We start from the raw sequence: 19848 nt of genomic DNA on the forward strand, positions 1-19848 counted from the left end.
AGTGGAATGGGTATTCGCCGGCCCCCTGCTGTTAGCTCAATTAACTTCTGTAAATGGCAGCCAAACAGGAAGGTGTGCTACAATGGCACAGTGCCCTGTGGGCATGATGGAAACGACAGCACACAATAACCCCTGCGTCTCTGGGAATACATCAAACACACACACTCACATAAACAACACACTCACTCTACGGTTTCTCCACTGTTAGCATTTTCACCTTTCCCATTCAACTCAATGACAAATGCCACTCTCTTCACCTTCCTGAAAGGCCAGTCCTGCACACCTGTTTTAATGTGTCAGTGTCAAGAGGCCGAACCTCAGGGACGGGGTGGTGTGTGTTGTTGTGTTGTGTTGTGTGTTTGGGTGTGCTTTTTTTTTTTTATTCAAGAAGTGGACATCACCAACCCAGTCATAACAACTACAGTTCAGCAGAGGGGTGGGCACTCATGCAGAAGTGTGTGGCTGCGGACATAATTAGGGTACTACACTGTTCTACAAAGGGTTTTTGAGTGAAATGGTGGGAATAGAGAACCTTTAGGCTGCATAATGTGGAGTTCTGTGTATTGTAATCCCTTAATTACACACTAAAGTGTATTACTCTGTACGGTGGGGCTATTTTCTGCTAATAGGCATTCGTAATAACACTTTCGGCCCACCGGCAGCCCATGGGCTATTTAAGGGGTTAAAGGGCCCATATATAAAAAAAGTAATATGTAAATATTGTTGACTGAAGTACCATTGGCTCCCCAGTGGATACACTCAAAAAAATAAGGGTCTACAAATGGTTCTTTGAGAGAATCACTTGTTGTTCTATAAAGAACCAAGTTTGGCATAGAAATGTGTGAAGAACCTTTAAAATGCTTTCTCTTGATGCAAAAGTTCCTTACGAAACCTTAAGTGGTTCTTCTATGTCGTCACTCAAAGAACCTTTTGTTGCACCTTAAGCCCACTTCAAATTCACTGGCTACAGTGGCTGCTGTCAAAGGGGTGGGATACATTAGGCAGCAAGTGAACAGTCGGTGCTTGAAGGTGTTAGAAGCAGGAAAAATGGTCAAACACTTTGACCAGAACCAAACTGTGATGTTCTAGACAATGACTGGGTCAGAACATCTCCAAAAACATCAGGCATCAGGTCTTGCGAACTGTTTGTGGTAAGCAGTGATCAGTACCAACCAAAAGTGCTTGAAGAAAGGACAGCCGGTGGACCAGCAACGGGGTCATGGGCGTCCAAAGGTCATTCATGGGCATGGAGGTCCCACCTCACAACTCACAGCTGCTAATGATTATGGTGCCAGATACCACAGGACACACTGTTAGGTACCTTCTAACAGGTTAGAGCTATTTTGCAGTGTAAGGAGAACCTAGGCAATCATTTTTTTATTTTTTTTCAGCATAGACTTCTGTAAAATAATAAATAAATAAATCCATAATGGAAACCAACATATTGATCTTCTCTAGGGTGACTTACAAACGGAGCTAGGGGCAGTGGTGGCTCAGCGGTCAGAGCTCCGGACTATTGATAATAGGGTTGTGGGTTTGATACCCAGGATCGGCAAGCTGCCACTGATGGGCCCTTGAGCAAGACCCTTTACCCTCTCTGCTCCCTGGGCACTGGAGTTGGCTGCCCACTGCTCTGGGTGTCTGTGTGTATGTTCACTACCAAAGATGGGCAAAATGCAGAGGACACATTTCGCTGTACACAGTACAGTGACCAATACGTGCACCTACCTACCTTACCTAAGCTTCACTGTTTACTTGGAAAATACCTTAGCTAGTTTGTATAGACTAGGATCCTAAAGATCCCTCTAAGCTTAGATACGACTAAATACAGGAGTCAGTCTGGAGACCATAATACTCTGCACTACTCTTCACCCAAGTACCCAAGAGTAGATGGGTCTTCAGTCTGGGTTTGAAGACAGCGAGTGTTGGACTCTGCTGTTCAGACACCCAGGAGAAGTTCAGGACAGTAAAAAGTCTGGATGCCTAGATTGGATTAGTTCTACCATTCCAACCCAACTTAAAGGTATTGGATGGCACTCCATGACTCCAGAGGCTCCAGCTCCACAGCCCAGCCCATGGTTACCTTATAGGCTTATGAGCTGCTGCTCCAGACCATCCAATTCTATTGGAGATTGGACAAAATGTGTGTGTGCTGCTGAATCCCCAATGGTTGCACCTTACATTAGTGGAATCCACTGATTGTAGACTTAACTGTAGCATAATTTAGGGTATGGCCTTCTTCTTTCCAAAGTTCTGCAAGGTCATTTTGGCTTCACCCAATTGCAGCTTCCATGGATCTTAAAGGATGGCGGGTCGAGCCGAGCCGTACTTGAAGCTGGAAGGGCTCTTGGTGCAGATTGTGCTTTTGACCATGACTGCCTGGTTAACCTTTACGGTACTGTCTAAGGTTCATTCATCTAAGGGTCATTTAAGAGAACCACACCAGTCAAAATAAAGCAGTCCAGTCTAAACAAGCTACGCTCCTCTTCTTTTTGCTCAGAGAAGGAGCACTCCAGAGAAAGAGGTTCATTTAATAATAAAACAAAGGCAATTATTGATTATTACCTTTTATCGATATTGCCCGGCCCTGATTTCTCTTTATTTCTGCACTACAAATCATGTTATTTTCCCGTTTTGCTTTTTCCAAAAACAATGAAATAAAAACCCACATCAGGTCTTTGTAGCTCCTTCTCCTCTCGGCCTTGCAGCCGATATCAAACCCTGCCTCTTCTTCCTTGAGGTCGATTTGAGACAGTCCCAAATAAGAGGGTGCCGTTGTTGCCTTGGCAACACGCAGGACAATTTAACGTAATTTCGAGAGCGCTTGCTATGGACAAAAGAGCCGTTCCTCACCTTAGCTTTGCCCCGACTGCAGCCAAACAACGGTGGCAGAAGCAGCAGCAGCCCAATCAGAGCGACATGCTCAATTAGCTCGGCATTGTTCTTCCAGAGCAGCCCATTGGAGGAGAACACTCACATTTTGCTTTCTACCTAATGTTTCTAATGATAGACTGAAAGGGCAAGCAAATGCATTAGCTCTGCAGTGGCTTTAGCCCAGGCGTCTCTGAAATAAGACACATCCTGCTGGTTTAGGACCCCTAAAGCAGTCTTCTTCGTAAGATTGAGAAATGCATATCCTTAATAAATGGCGCTGAACCTTTGTAAAGCTGAGTGAAGGTCTTTTACTTTGAGCTCCGTACTGCTGGAAGACACATGATGTTTGACATTGATCATTAGTGTGATCTTGTCTGGTGTATATCTGTTTATGCTTTGTTGTAAATGTGCCCCACTTGTAGTATAACTGCACTCCCCAGTGTTTTACCGATAATTCTTTTTTATTGGACAGCGACGATATAGACCACCTTCCATAGAAGCATGTTATATATATATCATGGAAAACCAAAAGACGGTGCTGTAGTACATATGCAGTGTTTCAGTTTTCAGTGCTGGACTGCTTTATTCAGATGGTCCGGTGAAGGTGCCTCGCAGATATTTGCCTGACATTCAACTAAATCTGTATTAAATGCAACTGAAAATTAAATGTAAACGATTGTGTGATCTATCCCTTACCTAACCATAGGATCTTTAAAGAGCCAAGACAAGATGACCATACACACCATTCCTGACACTTTGTGGCACAGATGGAACTTGGCTTCTGCCTTTAACCCATTCATGCAGTGAACACATACACACCAGTGAAACAAACACAGTGGACAGTGGGCACATATTGCTGCGGCGCCAGGGAACAGAGAGGGTGAAGGGCCTAAATAATTTATAGTGGAAACTCAATTGTTCATAATAAATATTAAATAATTCAGAGTAGATACTTAATCATTAAGTAACAGTGAATACTGAATCATTCATAGTTGATACAAATTAATTCATAGTGAATATGGAATAATTCATTAGTAGTGGATACTGAATAATTCATAGTGGATACTAAATAATTCATAGTGGATACTGGATAATTCATAGTGGATACTAAATCAGTCATAAAAGCTACTAAATAACTCATAGTAGATACTGAATAATTTATAGTGGATACTAAATCAGTCATAGTGGATACTGGATAATTCATAGTGGATACTAAATAAGTCATAATAGCTACTAAATAATTCATAGTAGATTCTAAATAATTCAGAGTGGATACTAAATAAGTCATAATAGCTACTAAATAATTTATTTTCATAGTGAATACATAATTCATATTGAATACTAAATAATTCATAGTAGATACTAAATAATTCATAGTGTATACTAAATAAGTCATAATAGCTACTAAATAATTCATAGTGGATACTAGATAATTCATAGTGGATACTGAATAATTCATAGTAGATTCTGAATAATTCATAGTGTATACTAAATAAGTCATAATAGCTACTAAATAATTCATAGTGGATACTGGATAATTCATAGTGGATACTAAATAATTCATAGTAGATTCTGAATAATTCATAGTGGAGACTGGATAATTCATAGTGGATACTTAATAATTCATAGTAGATTCTGAATAATTCATAGTGGAGACTGGATAATTCATAGTAGATACTAAATAAGTCATAGTGGATACTAAATAAGTCATAGTGGATACTGGATAATTCATAGTGGATACTAAATAAGTCATAGTAGATTCTGAATAATTCATAGTGGATACTGAACATTTCATAGTAGGTACAGAATTATTCATGGTAAATATTTAGAATTTCATAGTAGGTGCTTAATCATACCTATCCCTAACCATAGGCTTTTTAAAGAGACAGGACAAGATGACCATACACACCATTTGTGACACTTTGTGGCACAGATGGAACTTGGCTTCTGCCTTTAACCCATCCATGCAGTGAACACACACACACACACACACACACACCAGTGAAACACAAACACACACAGCGGACAGTGAGCACATATTGCTGCGGCACCAGGGAGCAGAGAGGGTGAAGGGTCTTGCTCAAGGGCCTAACAGTGGCAGCTTGCCGAGCCCGGGTATCAAACCCACAACCCTGTCATCAACAGCCCGGCGCTCTAAAAGCTGAGCCACTGCTGCCCACAAAGCTGACGACTTCTGCGTTGGCCGGGAATGGGACCCGCGTCTCCCGCGTGGCAGGCGAGAAGTCTACCACTGAACCACCAATGCTTCAATAAGACTGACAGTAATGTACGAGCTGTCCGAATATGGCCGAGTTTAACTGGCACACATCCAACTTTTCTGCTGTTCACTTTTAGCCTGTTTACTTTTCTGTTCTCATCTATTTCCTTGAACACAGTCAAACCTAGCAGTGCATGAAGCCGGGCCTGGCAGCGGAGTGACACGCTCTCTTTAAAACTGATGCCTGACTTGTCAAACTGCCAAACGCATTCAGACTAAAAGGTAGCCTGCCGCAGAAAAGCTGGAGCTGCGTGCGTAGTTGGGGTACACTGAGCCATTACTGAAAGATAATGCTAGATGATGAATAGAAGAACTGAATAATGATGGAGGAATACGGTGCATGATGAGTGATAGGAAAGCACTCAGGCTGTTCATCAAGGCAGCGTAGCTTTGGTGAAACTGTTGATGTATTTATTAAATTCCTGCTTGGCTTGTGTCTCCATCTGTCAAATCACATTCAGCATTCATCAGTTTCATCAATATTCCAGTTTCATGATTTGGAGGTTCTCCACAGATGAAGCAAGTGTGCTTTACCTAAAGGCAGAGCTCTAACTTGACTTTGAATAAGTCAGATTTATTAGTATAGCTTTTTAAAACTGTTGTCGTCACAAAGCAGCTTTACATAATTAGTCATTAGTAAAAGACAAAAAAAGAAATAACGTAAGAAGACATGAAGGATCAAAGACCCCCAGTGAGCAGCCAACGGCGACAGCGGCAAGGAAAACCTCCCTCAGAGCTGGAGGAAGAAACCTTGGGAGGAACAAAGACTCACAAGGGGGACCCGACCCGTCCTCCTCTGATCAGAACTATTAATAAATTATTGATAAAATTTACCAAATCATCTATACTGTTGAACTGCTCTGATCATAATCATAGTATAATAATCATGGTGTAGATAGTTAATAGAGGTGATATTAATAGTGCAGATAGTTAAGAGTCCATTTAGGTTTGAACATGGTCATTAAACAGGTAGCAGTGGTAGGAGGGTGCGCCGCTGGTCTGCTATGGGTGGTGGTGGGTGGTGGGCCTGCTGGTCGGACTGGTAGGTGGCAGCTGGTCTGACGCAGGTAGAGGGGACCTCAGTGGGCAATCTTCCAGCAGGTCGGGCTGGGTGACCATTTACTCAGAGAAGCTAAAAAGAGAGAGAGTTAGTTCTGAATAAATATAGAGCGACATTAGTGTGTAAAAGTCACATTACCCTTCATCTACCCTTCATTTCCAGTGACGTTCTTCATTGTTACTATAGATATTTTTGAGAAAATTAGGACAGGAGTTTCTGCAAAAGGTACATTTCCCAAACTGCCCCTATCAGAGAACAACAGAGTGGGAAAAAACTGAGAAGACGACTTGGAAATGCCTTGGGTCTGAAAGGATGTGGAGCTGATCAAGAAACTGTTACTGAGAAAAGCAAACTGGTCAATCAAGCTGCTGAAGCTCTAAGAACTATGAACTGACCCTCCAAAAGTCATTTACATTTATGGCATTTAGCTGACACTCTTCTCCAGAGCGACTTACAAGGTTACTCGTATTACAGAGGTGGGTCAGTGTAGTGTTAGGAGTCTTGCCCAAGGACTCTTATTGGTGTAGTGCAGCACCCACAGTCACCCAGACTGGGAATTGAACCCCAGTCTCCCACATGGTGTGATAGCTCACTGGCAGGTAGTGGTGTTATCTGTTGCGCCACACCAACCAGACCGCGGCATCATTGAATGCTCCTAAACCTCTAACACTGAACGTTGGAGGTGTGGAAAGTTCTCCTGCAGACTTCTGAAACACTGAAAGCGAGTCACCTGAAAATAATAGAATCTCACAACACGTCAGTCAATGGAGTGACTAGAGTCCAGACCTCAGCGTCATTGAATGTGTTTGGGATTACTTGGATGGTAAGAAAACGCTCAGACTTTTAAGCCTGAACTTTGGAAGAAAGGTGTGGAATCACCTTAATGATTTCCTCAGAAAAGTCATTTTTGAATGAATAAATTGTCATTTTTTACTGGAAATAAAATTATTGGAGGACGTTCTCTGAGTTTTTCACAGTTCGCAAGATTCATAAGTCTTGATCTTCAGCAGAAGTCCTTCATTACTGGCTGTTGTTGCTCTTTGTTTAGTTACCTGATCATGTTAGTCAGTGTAAAACTTGACTGTTTTTATAACCACCTTCTTTCTGTGTTGTTCTCAGCTGTGTAACGGAGGCTCAGTGACCGATCTGGCTAAGGGCATGCTGAAGAGAGGAGACCGCATGGATGAACCTATAATTGCATACATCTTACACGAGGCCCTCATGGTAGGCTTTTGGCCATCATTAGTATCTTAATCATCATCATTGTCTCTTTCTGTACAGCCGCTGTAAAGAACTACTGAAGTGGCCAACGACTAACCCTCAGTGAACTAGTAAACTTACAGAGCCTGGCAAATTCGTTTTTTAACTAATTAAGCCCCGCTGTTTCTCTTCAGACCAGAAATAAACACATACAGTTGTTTGTGTCCCTCCTTCCAAGCTGAGAAGACAACTTAATGCTGTGGGTCTGAAAGGATGTGGAGCTGATCAAGAAGCTCTTACTGAGAAAAGCAAACTGATGAGTCAAGCTGCTGAAGCTGCTGCTGTTCTAAGAACTATGGACTGACTCTCAGAGAGTCCAGACCTCGGCATCATTGAATTCTCCTAAATGTCTAACACTGAACTTTGGACCCAGTTTTAAAGATTTTACTGTGTATTTTACGATCATTCCCCGTCACTGTCTGCAACTGTCTATTAGTTGCAGATTAAGGTATAATAATTAATGAAAAGTATTCCTAAAAACTAATAACTAAAGAAGAAACCTGCAGTTTAAACCCTTTAAACCCTAAAGGCCTCTATGTGGGCCTATACCTCACCTATAACGTCTTGCCCTCAAATGATATAATATACATATTAGTTTACTGCCTAACACGTGTATGTGTGTGTGTGAGTGTGTGTTCACTACCAGATGGGTTAAATGCGGAGGACACATTTCGCTGTACAGTGTACAGTGACAAATACGTGCACCTTTACCTTTACCTTTACCTTTATAGTAGATACTGAATAATTCATAGTGGATACAAAATAATTAATAGTAAAAAGTGAACATTAATAGTAGATACTAAATAATTCATAATGGATACTGAATACTGTTCATAGTAAATATTTATCATGTCATAGTAGATACTAAATAATTCATAATGGATACTGAATACTGTTCATAGTAAATATTTATCATGTCATAGTAGGTACTAAATAATTCATAGTGGATACTCAATTGTTCATATTAAGTATTAAATAATGCATAGTATATACTATATAATCATTCATTAATAGTGGATACTAAATAAGTCATAGTGGATACTTAATTGTTCATAATAAAAATTAAATAATTCATAGTAGATACTTAATAATTAATTAACAGTGGATACTGAATCATTCGTAGTGGATACTGAATAGGTCATAGTAGCTACTAAATAACTCATAGTAGATTCTAAATAATTCATAGTGGATACTAAATAATTCATAGTGGATACTGAATAATTTATTAGTAGTGGATACTGAATAATTCATATTGGATACAGATTAATTGATTAGTAGTGGATACTGAATAATTCATATTGGGTACAGAATAATTGATTAGTAGTGGATACTGAATATTTCATAGTGGATATTGAATATTTCATAATAGCTACTAAATAATTCATAGTAGATGCTGAATATTTCATGGTAGGTACTAAATAATTCATAGTGGATGCTGAATCATTCATAGTAAATATTGAATATTTCATAGTAGGTATTAAATTTAGTAGTGAATAGTATGAATTATTCATGGTGGATACAGAATTATTCATAGTAAAAACTTATCATGTATAGTGGATACTAAATAAATGATTATGGTAAATACCAAAACACCAAAACATATCACATGAACTGATTATCAATACGCTGCCTGATACCTAAAATGTTGTTTTGTGATGAGTTTGAGGTATGATTTTGGCCCACATACACACACAACAAAATAAAAAACACCTGTGTTTGTTTAATGTATCAGTAGAGACGTGTAGATTCCATGGTGGGTTTGGGTGGTAAATGAAATGGCTATATTTCAGGAACCCCTGGTTCCTGTCACCATCACTGTAAATAAATCAGAGTCGGTCAATTTCTCTACTATTAATGTGCATGTTGGGTATAACTCAACCCAGTTTGTATTGCTTTCCATGCAGTTAGTAAATACCAAGGGATTGAATGCAGTAAGCCAGGGAATTATACTGGTTTAAACCATCTTATAAACATGGTGTTCCTGGTGGATGATGAGACTGCATGTTGTTAGGCTGTGGACGTTTAGATGAGGCATTTTTTAGGATGTTTAATTTGGCCTGTTGTCCTCTCTGCAGGGTCTGAGGCACCTACACGAGAATAAAACCATCCATCGCGACGTCAAAGGGAACAACATCCTCCTCACCACTCAGGGGGGGATTAAGCTGGTTGACTTCGGTGAGTAGTTGAGGTGGTGCGTTAAGGGGAGGCAGCAGCATTTTTGTATGCGAGTGTGTGTATGTGTGTGTGTGTGTGTCTGGCGAAGTGAGTGAGCGGCAGAGAAATGATGCGTTTGCATGTGGGTCAAAGCCATTACCTCCTAGTGTTTGCAATGCTAATTCCATGCTACTTATTTCCTTTTATTAAGGCCAGAATGCATTTCCAGAGAGCGCGGAGGAGGAGGCCTCTTCCATTACGCCTCCATCTCTGCTCATTGTCATCAGGCCAGGGCAAATTGGGATCCGCTCTCGCCTGATTTGCTGCTTTCAGTGTTTCATAAATGTGTGTGTGTGTGTGTGTGTGAGTGTATGAATGTGTGTGTATGTGTTGGAAACAGGGCTGCAGAAAAAGAAAAAGCGCACTCCGACCACCTTAAACGTACTGAGTCACCGAGTTCCTTCAGGCTCTGGAGGAAAGAAAGAGCGTCTCCTTTCAAAGTTTCATAGTGGAGACTTTTTCATTTCATTCATAATTCATAGTAGATACGTAATAATTCATAGTACATACTGAATAATTCATAGTACATACTGAATAATCTATAGTACATAAAGAATACTTATAGTAAATACTGTAGTAGCTACTAAATAATTCATAGTGAATAATCAATAGTTCATAGTGAATAATAAATAGTTCATAGTGGATACTGAATAATTCACAGTGAATAATAAATAGTTCATTGTAGATCTTAAACAAGTCAAATTGGATACTGAAGAATTCATAGTGGATACTGAATAATGTGTAGGAGAGGCTAAATAATTCATACTACATAATAAATAATTCATAGTGGATCATGAATAATTCATAACAGATACAGAAGACTTCATAGTATATATTGCATTGACTGAAGTATACACTAAATAATTCATTGTTGATACTGAATAGTTCTTAGTGGATACTGGATAATTCACAGTGGATACTGAATTTCCGTTTATGCTCATTGGCTTCAGGCCAGGGCAAATTGACATCCACTCCCACTCACTACTGATTTGCTGCTTTCAGTGTTTTTGTGTGTGAGAGAGCCTGTGTGTGTGGAAACAGGACTGTAGAAAAGATAGAAGCGCACTCCGAGTGCCTCAAACTCACTGAGTCACCGAGTTCCTTCAGGCTCTGGAGGAAAAACAGAGCGTCTCTTTTCATTTATGGTGAAGAGATGAGAGAAAGTGTGTGTGTTTTTCCTCCTTTTGCTTTTTTATTCAGCTCCTAAGTGGGACACTTCTTAAGAGCCGCAGCCAGCATTCCGCATTTGCGCCGCTTGTCGTCATAAAGCTTCAGAAAGCTCCTGTAAATGCCCCCCCCCCCCCCCCCCATAATAACACAACCAATCACATTCTCCACCCCAGCACCCACCCCTCCTTTTTCCTGGCCTGCTTTTGCAATGCGGCACACGTTTGCTACTCCCCCTCTCCCCCCACCCCCCGCTATTACAAAGCATTCTCTCCTTGGCCCCTAAAATCCACTCTAAATGTAATCTCCTCTCTCGTGAAGCACCAAGCTGCTCTCAGGCCCTCTTTAAGGAAGATAGTTGCTCCTCAGTTTCCCTCTATTTTACAGGCGTATCAGACCCGGCGCAGATGCAAATATAGCCTGTAATTAGTCAGCTGGATCCTCAGGACGGGCGAGATAGCGGGGGGAAGACTCTGAGCCTCTTTTTTAAAACAGGAGGGGTGGGCCTGCACATGTGAATGGAGAGCTGAGCTAGAGGGGACCCCGTGGAGAGAAGGAGAATGAAGAGGGAGGGATGAGTCATATTGGGGGAAAAGAAAGTTGAAGGTGATCAGCTATGATGACAGTCAGCAGAAAAGCTTTTTGTCTCCTCAGGCCGAGTGAGACCAGGCCTCCTCTTCCGTGACGTCAGTAAACCATCGATGGTATATTTCCATCACAAATAGAAACAGCCCCAGCTTGTAAGTTAATAGCGCTTACACATATACAATGCCAACCGGTTTCGGCACACCTACGTTTTCCGGGCCTTCCTGATATTTTTCCCTGTGTTGGAATAAAAGTGAAGACATCAACTATAGAATTACGTAGACTGCATTGTGCCAAACCTGAGGCCCATAGGAACGCTATTGTCTGGGTATCTGCTAGCAAGAGCACCAAGCAGTCATGAAAAAAGGACACCTTCAATTTAGATTTTTTAGTATCAATATTTGGTCTGCTTTCAGACAATATCTAGATACAAAGGTGGTATAACTACATCACTGATATTTTAAAAACAATGAACATTTGGCTGTTATAATTTATTTAATAAACAAAAATAAAAAAAGAACAAACATGCCAATTCCTACTCTGGATTATCTGGTATTTCCCCCTTTGGGTGAAATAACCCCCATTAGATGCTCTCCAGGAGAAAGATTTTCCCACTCCTCCATGCAGAATGCTTTCAGCTGTGTGATGTTTGAGGGGTTTCTTGCATGCACCCCATGGCATCTCAATAGGATTACAATCCAGGCCATTCCAGCAATCCTTGGCATGTTTTGGGTCATTGTCATGTTGCATGGTCCACCTCGCCTTGATGTAGCTTTATGCAGAAGAACTGGAGAAGATGTGCTTAAATATTACTGACTGCATTAAGGTGTAGGGTAAGGTTGGGTTAACATTGGATTTAGGTATAGATTAAGATGTAGGTTAAGATTAGTTTTAGGTATAGATTAAGATGTAGGTTAAGATTAAGTTTAGGTATAGATTTAGATGTAGGTTAAGATTAGATTTATGTATAGATTAAGATGTAGGTTAAGATTAGTTTTAGGTATAGATTAAGATGTAGGTTAAGATTAGTTTTAGGTATAGATTAAGATGTAGGTTAAGATTAGTTTTAGGTATAGATTAAGATGTAGGTTAAGATTAGGTTTAGGTATAGATTAAGATGTAGGTTAAGATTAAGTTTAGGTATAGATTTAGATGTAGGTTAAGATTAGATTTATGTATAGATTAAGATGTAGGTTAAGATTAGTTTTAGGTATAGATTAAGATGTAGGTTAAGATTAGGTTTAGGTATAGATTAAGATGTAGGTTAAGATTAGGTTAACAGTGGGTTTAGGTATAGATTAAGGTGTATATTAAGATTAGGTTTAGGTATAGATTAATATGTAGGTTAAGATTAGGTAAACATTGGGTTTAGGTATAGATTAAAGTGTAGGTTAGGATTAGGTTGAGGTATAGATTAAGATGTAGGTTAAGATTAGGTTTAGGTATAGATTAAGATGTAAGTTAAGGTTAGGTTAACATTGGGTTTAGGTATAGACTAAAGTGTAGATTAAGATAGATTAGGTTTAGGTGTAGATTAAGGTGTAGGTTAAGGTTCGGTTTAGGTATAGATTAAGGTGTAGGTTAAGGTTCCGTTTAGGTATAGATTAAGGTGTAGGTTAATGTTAGGTTAACATTGGGTTTAGGTGTAGGTTAAGGTGTAGATTACACATTACATCAACTTTAGAACAGTGGTTCCACTGAAAGGTTCTCTAAGAAGCCAAAATTAAAGAACTCACTGGGTGAAAACCCTGTGTATGAAATCACAAGCTGAAGACCCCCTCGCCTGATGCAGCTTTATGCAGAAGATATGCATGGGCTTAAATATTACTGACTGTATTAAAAAACCTCAAATCAGAGTCAGGTATAGGCATCAGCATCATTGATTATCTTTACCCTAGAACCACAATTCCAGCATGGAAGCATTAGCATTTAGATGAAAAATAACACACTCCAGGTGTGTGTGGGTTTTTGACCTGTATCGTTTTTTTTTCTGAGCACAAATACTTCTCTACTCCAGTCTCTGTGACTAACCATGTCTTCTAAAACGAAGGCAGCGCTTGCACAATATGTACTTTACAAATTTGCATAATTCCTATAATTCCGCTTGTGATGCTTACATAAGCAGTGGCTGCTCGGTAATTGAAGTTAATGCATCTGTGTTAAGCCAGAGTGTTAATGTGGTATTAGAGAGTGACCCATACTGCCCCTGAGTAGCGGCAGAACTCGCAGGCAGTTTTTAGAAGTATGTGCCAGACTGGTTTGTGGTGGTGTTATTAATGGCAGAGGTGGAGAAAGAGCACAGAAGCTGTGTTCCTCGTGAAAGTTTAGGCTCTAATCACTTTAAAGGGGAGGTTTGGAGCCCAGAAATACTTGAGAGTAAGTCTATCAGCACTTAAACACACTCAAGTGTTCAAAACTTCAAAAGTAATGCCGCCAAAGTTCACATATTTATGTGACTATCACAGTTAATGCACTTTCCTCATTTGGCCTATCAGACCATCCATAGTATCTTTATTTTCCATAGTTTCGTTCATTCAAATGCAGCTTTTTAAATAAGGTCTTTAGTGATGCCTTCAGTAGACTTCCAGTAGGACGTCTGTGGATCAATCAACCAGTAGCAAACTAAGAAAAGCAGTAGCAGAGTGGAGCTCCAGTTCCCCTCTAGAGCTGTCACTACAACAAGAATCTACCAACTGTATGAACAGCAGCATGAAATAAGCCACAGTTACCGCGGAGCTGAACCACTGACTGTATATCTGATATAAAGTTGTGGTCAGAAGTTTATATTCACTCGTCATGGACATGAGTGTCATGGTACAACTTGATCTCACAAAGAAAAAAGTGACCGTATAGGTCAGCTGTTTCAGTTGAAAAATATGACAGGATTTTGTCTGGATTTGTTTTCACTCTTCCACTAGTAGCACTGTTGAGCAAAATACACACAAACACACAGAGAAGACTTGATAAAACAGCGCTGGGAGATCGTGCTGAAAAAATAATGCTGTTTATGGAAATTAGAAAAATGACTAGAGCAAAAATTTCTAGAGAAACTGTTAGGATTCATCATTTCAGAATAAGAATAAGAGCTTAGAATAAGGGTTAGGAATAGGTTTAGGTGTAAATGTAGGTGTAGATTAAGGTTACATCAAGATTAGGCTCAGGTCGACTCGCCATCCCTCAAAATCCACGGAAGACGAGCGTCCAGGCTTTTTACTGTCCTGCACCAAAGTGGAGAAACGAACTTCCCCTGGGTGTCCGAACAGTAGAGTCCAACACTCGCTGTCTTCAAACCCAGACTGAAGACCCTCCTCTTCTGAGAGTACTTGGGCGTATAGCAGAGTGGTCTCCTTTTTGACTTGTGTTTAGTAGAGTCTAAACTCTATCTTTGAATTTTTAGCCTATTTAAACAAGCTGAGGTTCTTCTTGGGTAAATAGCAAAGCACTTTTGTGAGTCGCTCTGGATAAGAGCTCTGCTAAATGTAAATGTGTGCATGGAGGAGTCCGTCCATTTAGTCTCTGGAGTTGGGAAGTCGGATTGCTTGTGTGGAATAGCTGTTGCACAATAGATCTACACAAGTCAGGAATGTCTCTTGGAGGCATTTCTGAACAACTGCAGATTTCAGGATCATCAGTCCAGGCAGGTGTTGCCTCCTAACCAAGGTCTGGATGAAGACCTAATCTGTCACCCTCAGCTGAGAGACAGCTGGTTTAGATGGTCAGTAACAACCCAATAACCACCAAGGCACAGGTCTGCCATGAACTGGAAGCTGCTGGAACACCAGAACACCACTTCCTTTTTGAGTTGAGACCATGTTCGTATAATAGGTTTCTGATTCCGGGTTTGTAAACTTTTAATCTGTTGTCCTACAGCAGAAGCATGTTCTTGTCCTGCAGAATGTAATCATGCCAGCACAGCTCCAGAGTGTTTAATCACTGAGGAAAGTTTGAGCACCACTGCTATGATCCCTAAATTTCCCAGCGCCCTAATGTGTTGATTCTACTTTTCAGTTTGCTTGACTTGTCTAGCTACGTGATAACATCAATAATTATAGTGCTGCTGAACCACTAGGCCCGTGCGTGTGCTTGATTATATTCTGGCGAAGAAAATATATCTCCAGATAAAGCAGAGATTAGACTAGGGGTAAACAAAGACACTGGTGAAGATTCTGGGATGGTTTTGGAAGCTGTGGTAATTATAGATGGGCTCCATTGTGATGACAGAAAATTTAATTCATCCACCCTCGCACCCTCCATCCACACGGATTGTGGAGATAAGCGTTTCAGCACCGGCTTGGGATTCATCACTTCTGCCAGTAGGTCCCGGGAGCTTAAGGGGGCCGGCCAGCTGCCTTGTGCCTGTGGTGAGTGGGGGGGGGGGGGGGGTTGGGTGATAGGGGGTTGGGTGATAGAGGGTTGGGTGGCGGGGTTGCAGGGTGGTAGGGGGGATGGATACATGTATATTTAGCTATGTTAAGGCATGTGGGAACACAAGACTTGGGGGGGGTATATAAGCTCAGTATCAAACACCTCAGGAAGGCGTGTGGATCCTTCCCCTTCCGTAACTCTACTAGAGACTCTCTGCAGGAGCATTTACATTTATTGCATTTGGCTGGTGCTCTTATCCAGAGTGACTAACATGTGAATCCTGTTAGAGAGGTAGGAGAATGTAGATTTTGGAGTCGTGCCCAAAGACTCTTCTTGGTGTAGCATAGAGGTCTCTCCTGGCCAGGGAATCAAACCCGAGCCATAAGGAAAGCAGTGTTGTTACCGACCATGCCACACCAACACTCCACTGAGCCACTGCCATCCTGGCCTATGACTCACCATATGTCTAGATGACGAAGAATGAAGCATGTACTGAAAAGAATCCCATGCCTACAGTGAATCATGTTGCTGATGCTCAGTGATTCTTCAGTCAAGCATCAGGAAATCCTAAGAGAAAGCATTATACCTTCTGCAGAGAAGCTGAAGCTTAGGCGTCACTGGACCTTGCAACAGGACAATGATCCTAAGCATTCCTCAAAGTCAACCAGGGCTTCCTTTCAGTCCTTGAAGTGTCTGGAATGGCCGTCACAGTGGCCTGGATATCTTGGCCTTCATAAAAGATCTTTGGTGGGATTTGAAGAAGGCGGTTGCAGCAGCAAACCCAAGAATATTAGTGAACTGGAGGCCACTGGAGGCCCATGAGGAATGTTGGCTGCAGTCGTCTGACTTTAGAGAAAGCACTTCAGTTCTATTAGTTGTGTTGAAATATTTAAATTGCCCTTGTTTGATTGGTTCATTGCAAAAAGCTGAAAGTTCGAAGGAGTGCCACTGTATTTCATTCAAGCCTGTCGGAGAAGCATCTAAGTGGATTCTAAAATGTGTCCAAACTTTTGACCTGAACTGTGTATGGCTGCAGTGAGTGAGTCGTAGAGGCGTCCAGTAGATGTGTGTGTTTGTGTGGATGTTATAGTGTGTTTTTGGAGGTATGCGAGAGTGTGGTTGTAGTATGCTACAGTGTTAAAGTGAGATTTGTGAGAGGTTGAGGGTTGGGGTGTAGTGTGCATGCAGGACTAGTTTAGAGGTGTGACGTGTGTGTGTGTGTGTGTGTGTGTGTGTGTGTCTGAGCATGTGCAGACCTCACGCAGGGCTAATGCTTTCTCCGTGCGGAGGTGCTCACGCTACGCTGAGCAGATAAAGCCCCCTCACTGAGTCATCTTTCAGAAGACTGGCACAACAGCACATTACTGACCAAAAAAGGCAGGCGGGCGGGCGGGCAGGATGGAGGAGGCAGCTCTGCCACTTTCTTCATGAATATTTTAATTGGCAGTGTTATCACTGATGATTATTAAGCATGGCCCTGGGGTTCGGCACTGAGCTAATGTACCGGAAAAGGGAAAGGCCGCAGGAGAGCTTTTAGCTGTTTGTGTGTGTGTGGGTAGATGTGTGTGTGCGTGTGTGTGTAGATGTGTGTTTATTTATTGCATCTGAATTGTCTATATGTGTCTCTCTCTCTCCCTCCCTGTCTGTTTTCCTCTATATGGAGTACAGTGCACTTGCTAGACTCTTTCTGTAGTCAATGAGGTTTTTGCTATGTGGTTGCTATGGTTATTCCAGGTGGTTGCTATAGTGTTACTTGGTGGATGATGCGATTTTGCTAAGTAGTTACTCGGCAGTTACTAGGTGGTTTACATGGTGTTGCATACTGTTTATACAGGTGTTGCTACATGGTTGCTATGGTGTTACTTGGTGGTTGCTATGGTGTTGCTAGGTGGTTATTACGATGTTGCAAAGGGGTTACTCTGCAGTTGCTACGGTGTTACTAGGTGGTTGCTAGGTGTTGCACACTGTTGTTAGACAGTTGCTATGGTATGCCAGGTGGTTGCTAGGGTGTTGTTAAGTGGTTGCTATGGTGTTGCTAGGTGGTTGTTATGATGTTGCAAAGCGGTTACGCTGTAATTGCAATGGTAGGTGCCAGGTGTTTGCTATGGTGTTGCTACATGGTTGCTGTGGTGTTGTCAAGTGGTTGCTAGATGGGTGCAATAGTGTTGCATATTGGTTGTTATGGTATTTTGGGGGTTTTTATGCGTTTGCAATAGTATGGCTTAGTGGTTGCTAAGGTGTTGGTAGACATTTGGCATGGTGGTTGGTTGGGCCATCCTACCTGTCAGGTGTGCTCTCTAGGACTCCCAGCCATGGGATGCTTGTATTTAAATTCTACAAGGGGTTCCTTTATTGGAACGCCAAACATAAAATTGACCAATCAGGATTTCTTCCTGTTTTATGTGGGTGGATACAGCCAAGCGAGCTTTGGTCTACCATTGGTTGGGACTTCACAAGCAGAACTGAAGGCCAGCATAATTAAGAACTAACAGAGTATCATGTGTTAATTTCCAGTGGGTGGGGCTAATATTTATGAGACTAAAACACCATTCTGGGCCTTCTACATACAGCAGTCAGCCATAACATTAAAACCACCTGGCTAATATTGGTATTTATCCCGACAAAACAGCTCTGATCCATCCAGGCATGAACTCTACAGACCTCTGAAGGTGTCCTGTGGCATCCTTTAAGTCCTGTAAGTTGTGAGGTGGGTGGGGTCTCTGTGCTTTGAGTGCAATGCAGTGTAAAGCCCTTTCTCTCCTGGACACTGCAGATGATGGAAACTGGCCTGTCCTGCTCCTCATTCCCAACAGGCAAGCTTAAACTACAGACGAGAGTGAGAGTGTAACACACACTTTTCACGGGACAAAACACACCGCATTGTTGCAGGATTGGATTATGGGTAAACTGCCTCAACTTACAGTACCTTCCTCCCTGACCATGATGTAATTGTAAACCTCATTCACGTGGCATTCTCAGGGTTACCCTGCCCACTGCCGAGCTCTATGATGGTTTGGTTGTACACTGTACAAGTTTGCCACTTTAACCTTAAATATACAGTACCAGTCAAAAGTTTGGGTACACCCAGTTAAATGTGTGCTGGTCATCATCTTAAAAACATCTGATCCAAATGCTAGGGTGACTTTATTTTTTTATATAGGACACCGGGGGCTGCATGGGTGTCCACCGTAGTTAGGATGTCGTGGCTGTTGTAGGTTGAACTGAAAGGAGGTGATTTGGTCATTTAGGCTATTAAGGCTATACAGCCAAGCGAGCATTGGTCTACCATTGGTTGGGACTTCATGAGCAGAACTGAAGGCTCTAATGTCTTAGATTAGCCACCAGCATAATTGGGAACTAACATAGGTATCAGTCAATCATGTGTTAATTTCCAGTGGGTGGGGCCCATTTGTTTGAATGTTGAATGTGTGCTGATCATCATCTTAAAAGCATGTGATCCAAATGCTATGGGGTGACCATATTTTTGTTGTTGTCACAAAAAAGAGGACACTGGGGACTCATGAGTATCCACCATGGTTAGGCTGTGGGGTTTCAAGTAGGCCTAAGTTGTAAGTTCAACTGAAAGGAGGTGATTTGGTCATTTAGGCTATTAAGGCATTAATGCATAATGGTGCATTATACACCGATCAGCCATAACATTAGTACTAATATTGAGTAGGTCCCCCCCTTGTGCCACCACAACAGATCTGACCATTCGAAGGCATGGACTCCACAAGACATTTGAGGTGTCCTGTGGTACCTGGCACCAAGATGCTTGGTGCAGCAGATCCTTTAAGTCCTCTAAGTTGTGAGGTGGGGCCTCCATAAGCAGTGAGCCCCTGGTCCCTGGTTCAGCGCTTATCCTTCCTTGGAGCACTTTTGGTAGGAACTGACCAACTCCTAGTTGGTTGGGTGTTACTGGCGTATTTGCATCATCACAGCATTCTTCTGCACCCCATTCATGCCTGTGGGTCAGTTGTATCCATTAGAATGATGCTACTCCAGCAAACTCATTGCTGGAGTTCAACATGCTTGAAGGCCCACC

General features: G+C 41.6%; 1 protein-coding gene across 1 annotated transcript in view; it reads left to right on the forward strand.

The window, feature by feature from the left end:
* Window positions 1-19848, forward strand: part of myo3a (myosin IIIA) — a 115199-nt gene that overhangs the window by 26779 nt on the left and 68572 nt on the right. Inside the window, exons 4-5 of the mRNA XM_072678687.1 lie at window positions 7332-7436; window positions 9548-9647. Of these exons, the coding sequence (XP_072534788.1) occupies window positions 7332-7436; window positions 9548-9647 (205 nt within the window). The remainder of the gene's footprint in view (window positions 1-7331; window positions 7437-9547; window positions 9648-19848) is intronic.

The sequence above is a fragment of the Salminus brasiliensis genome, chromosome 5 (assembly GCF_030463535.1).
Source record: "Salminus brasiliensis chromosome 5, fSalBra1.hap2, whole genome shotgun sequence".
Taxonomy (NCBI): domain Eukaryota; kingdom Metazoa; phylum Chordata; class Actinopteri; order Characiformes; family Bryconidae; genus Salminus; species Salminus brasiliensis.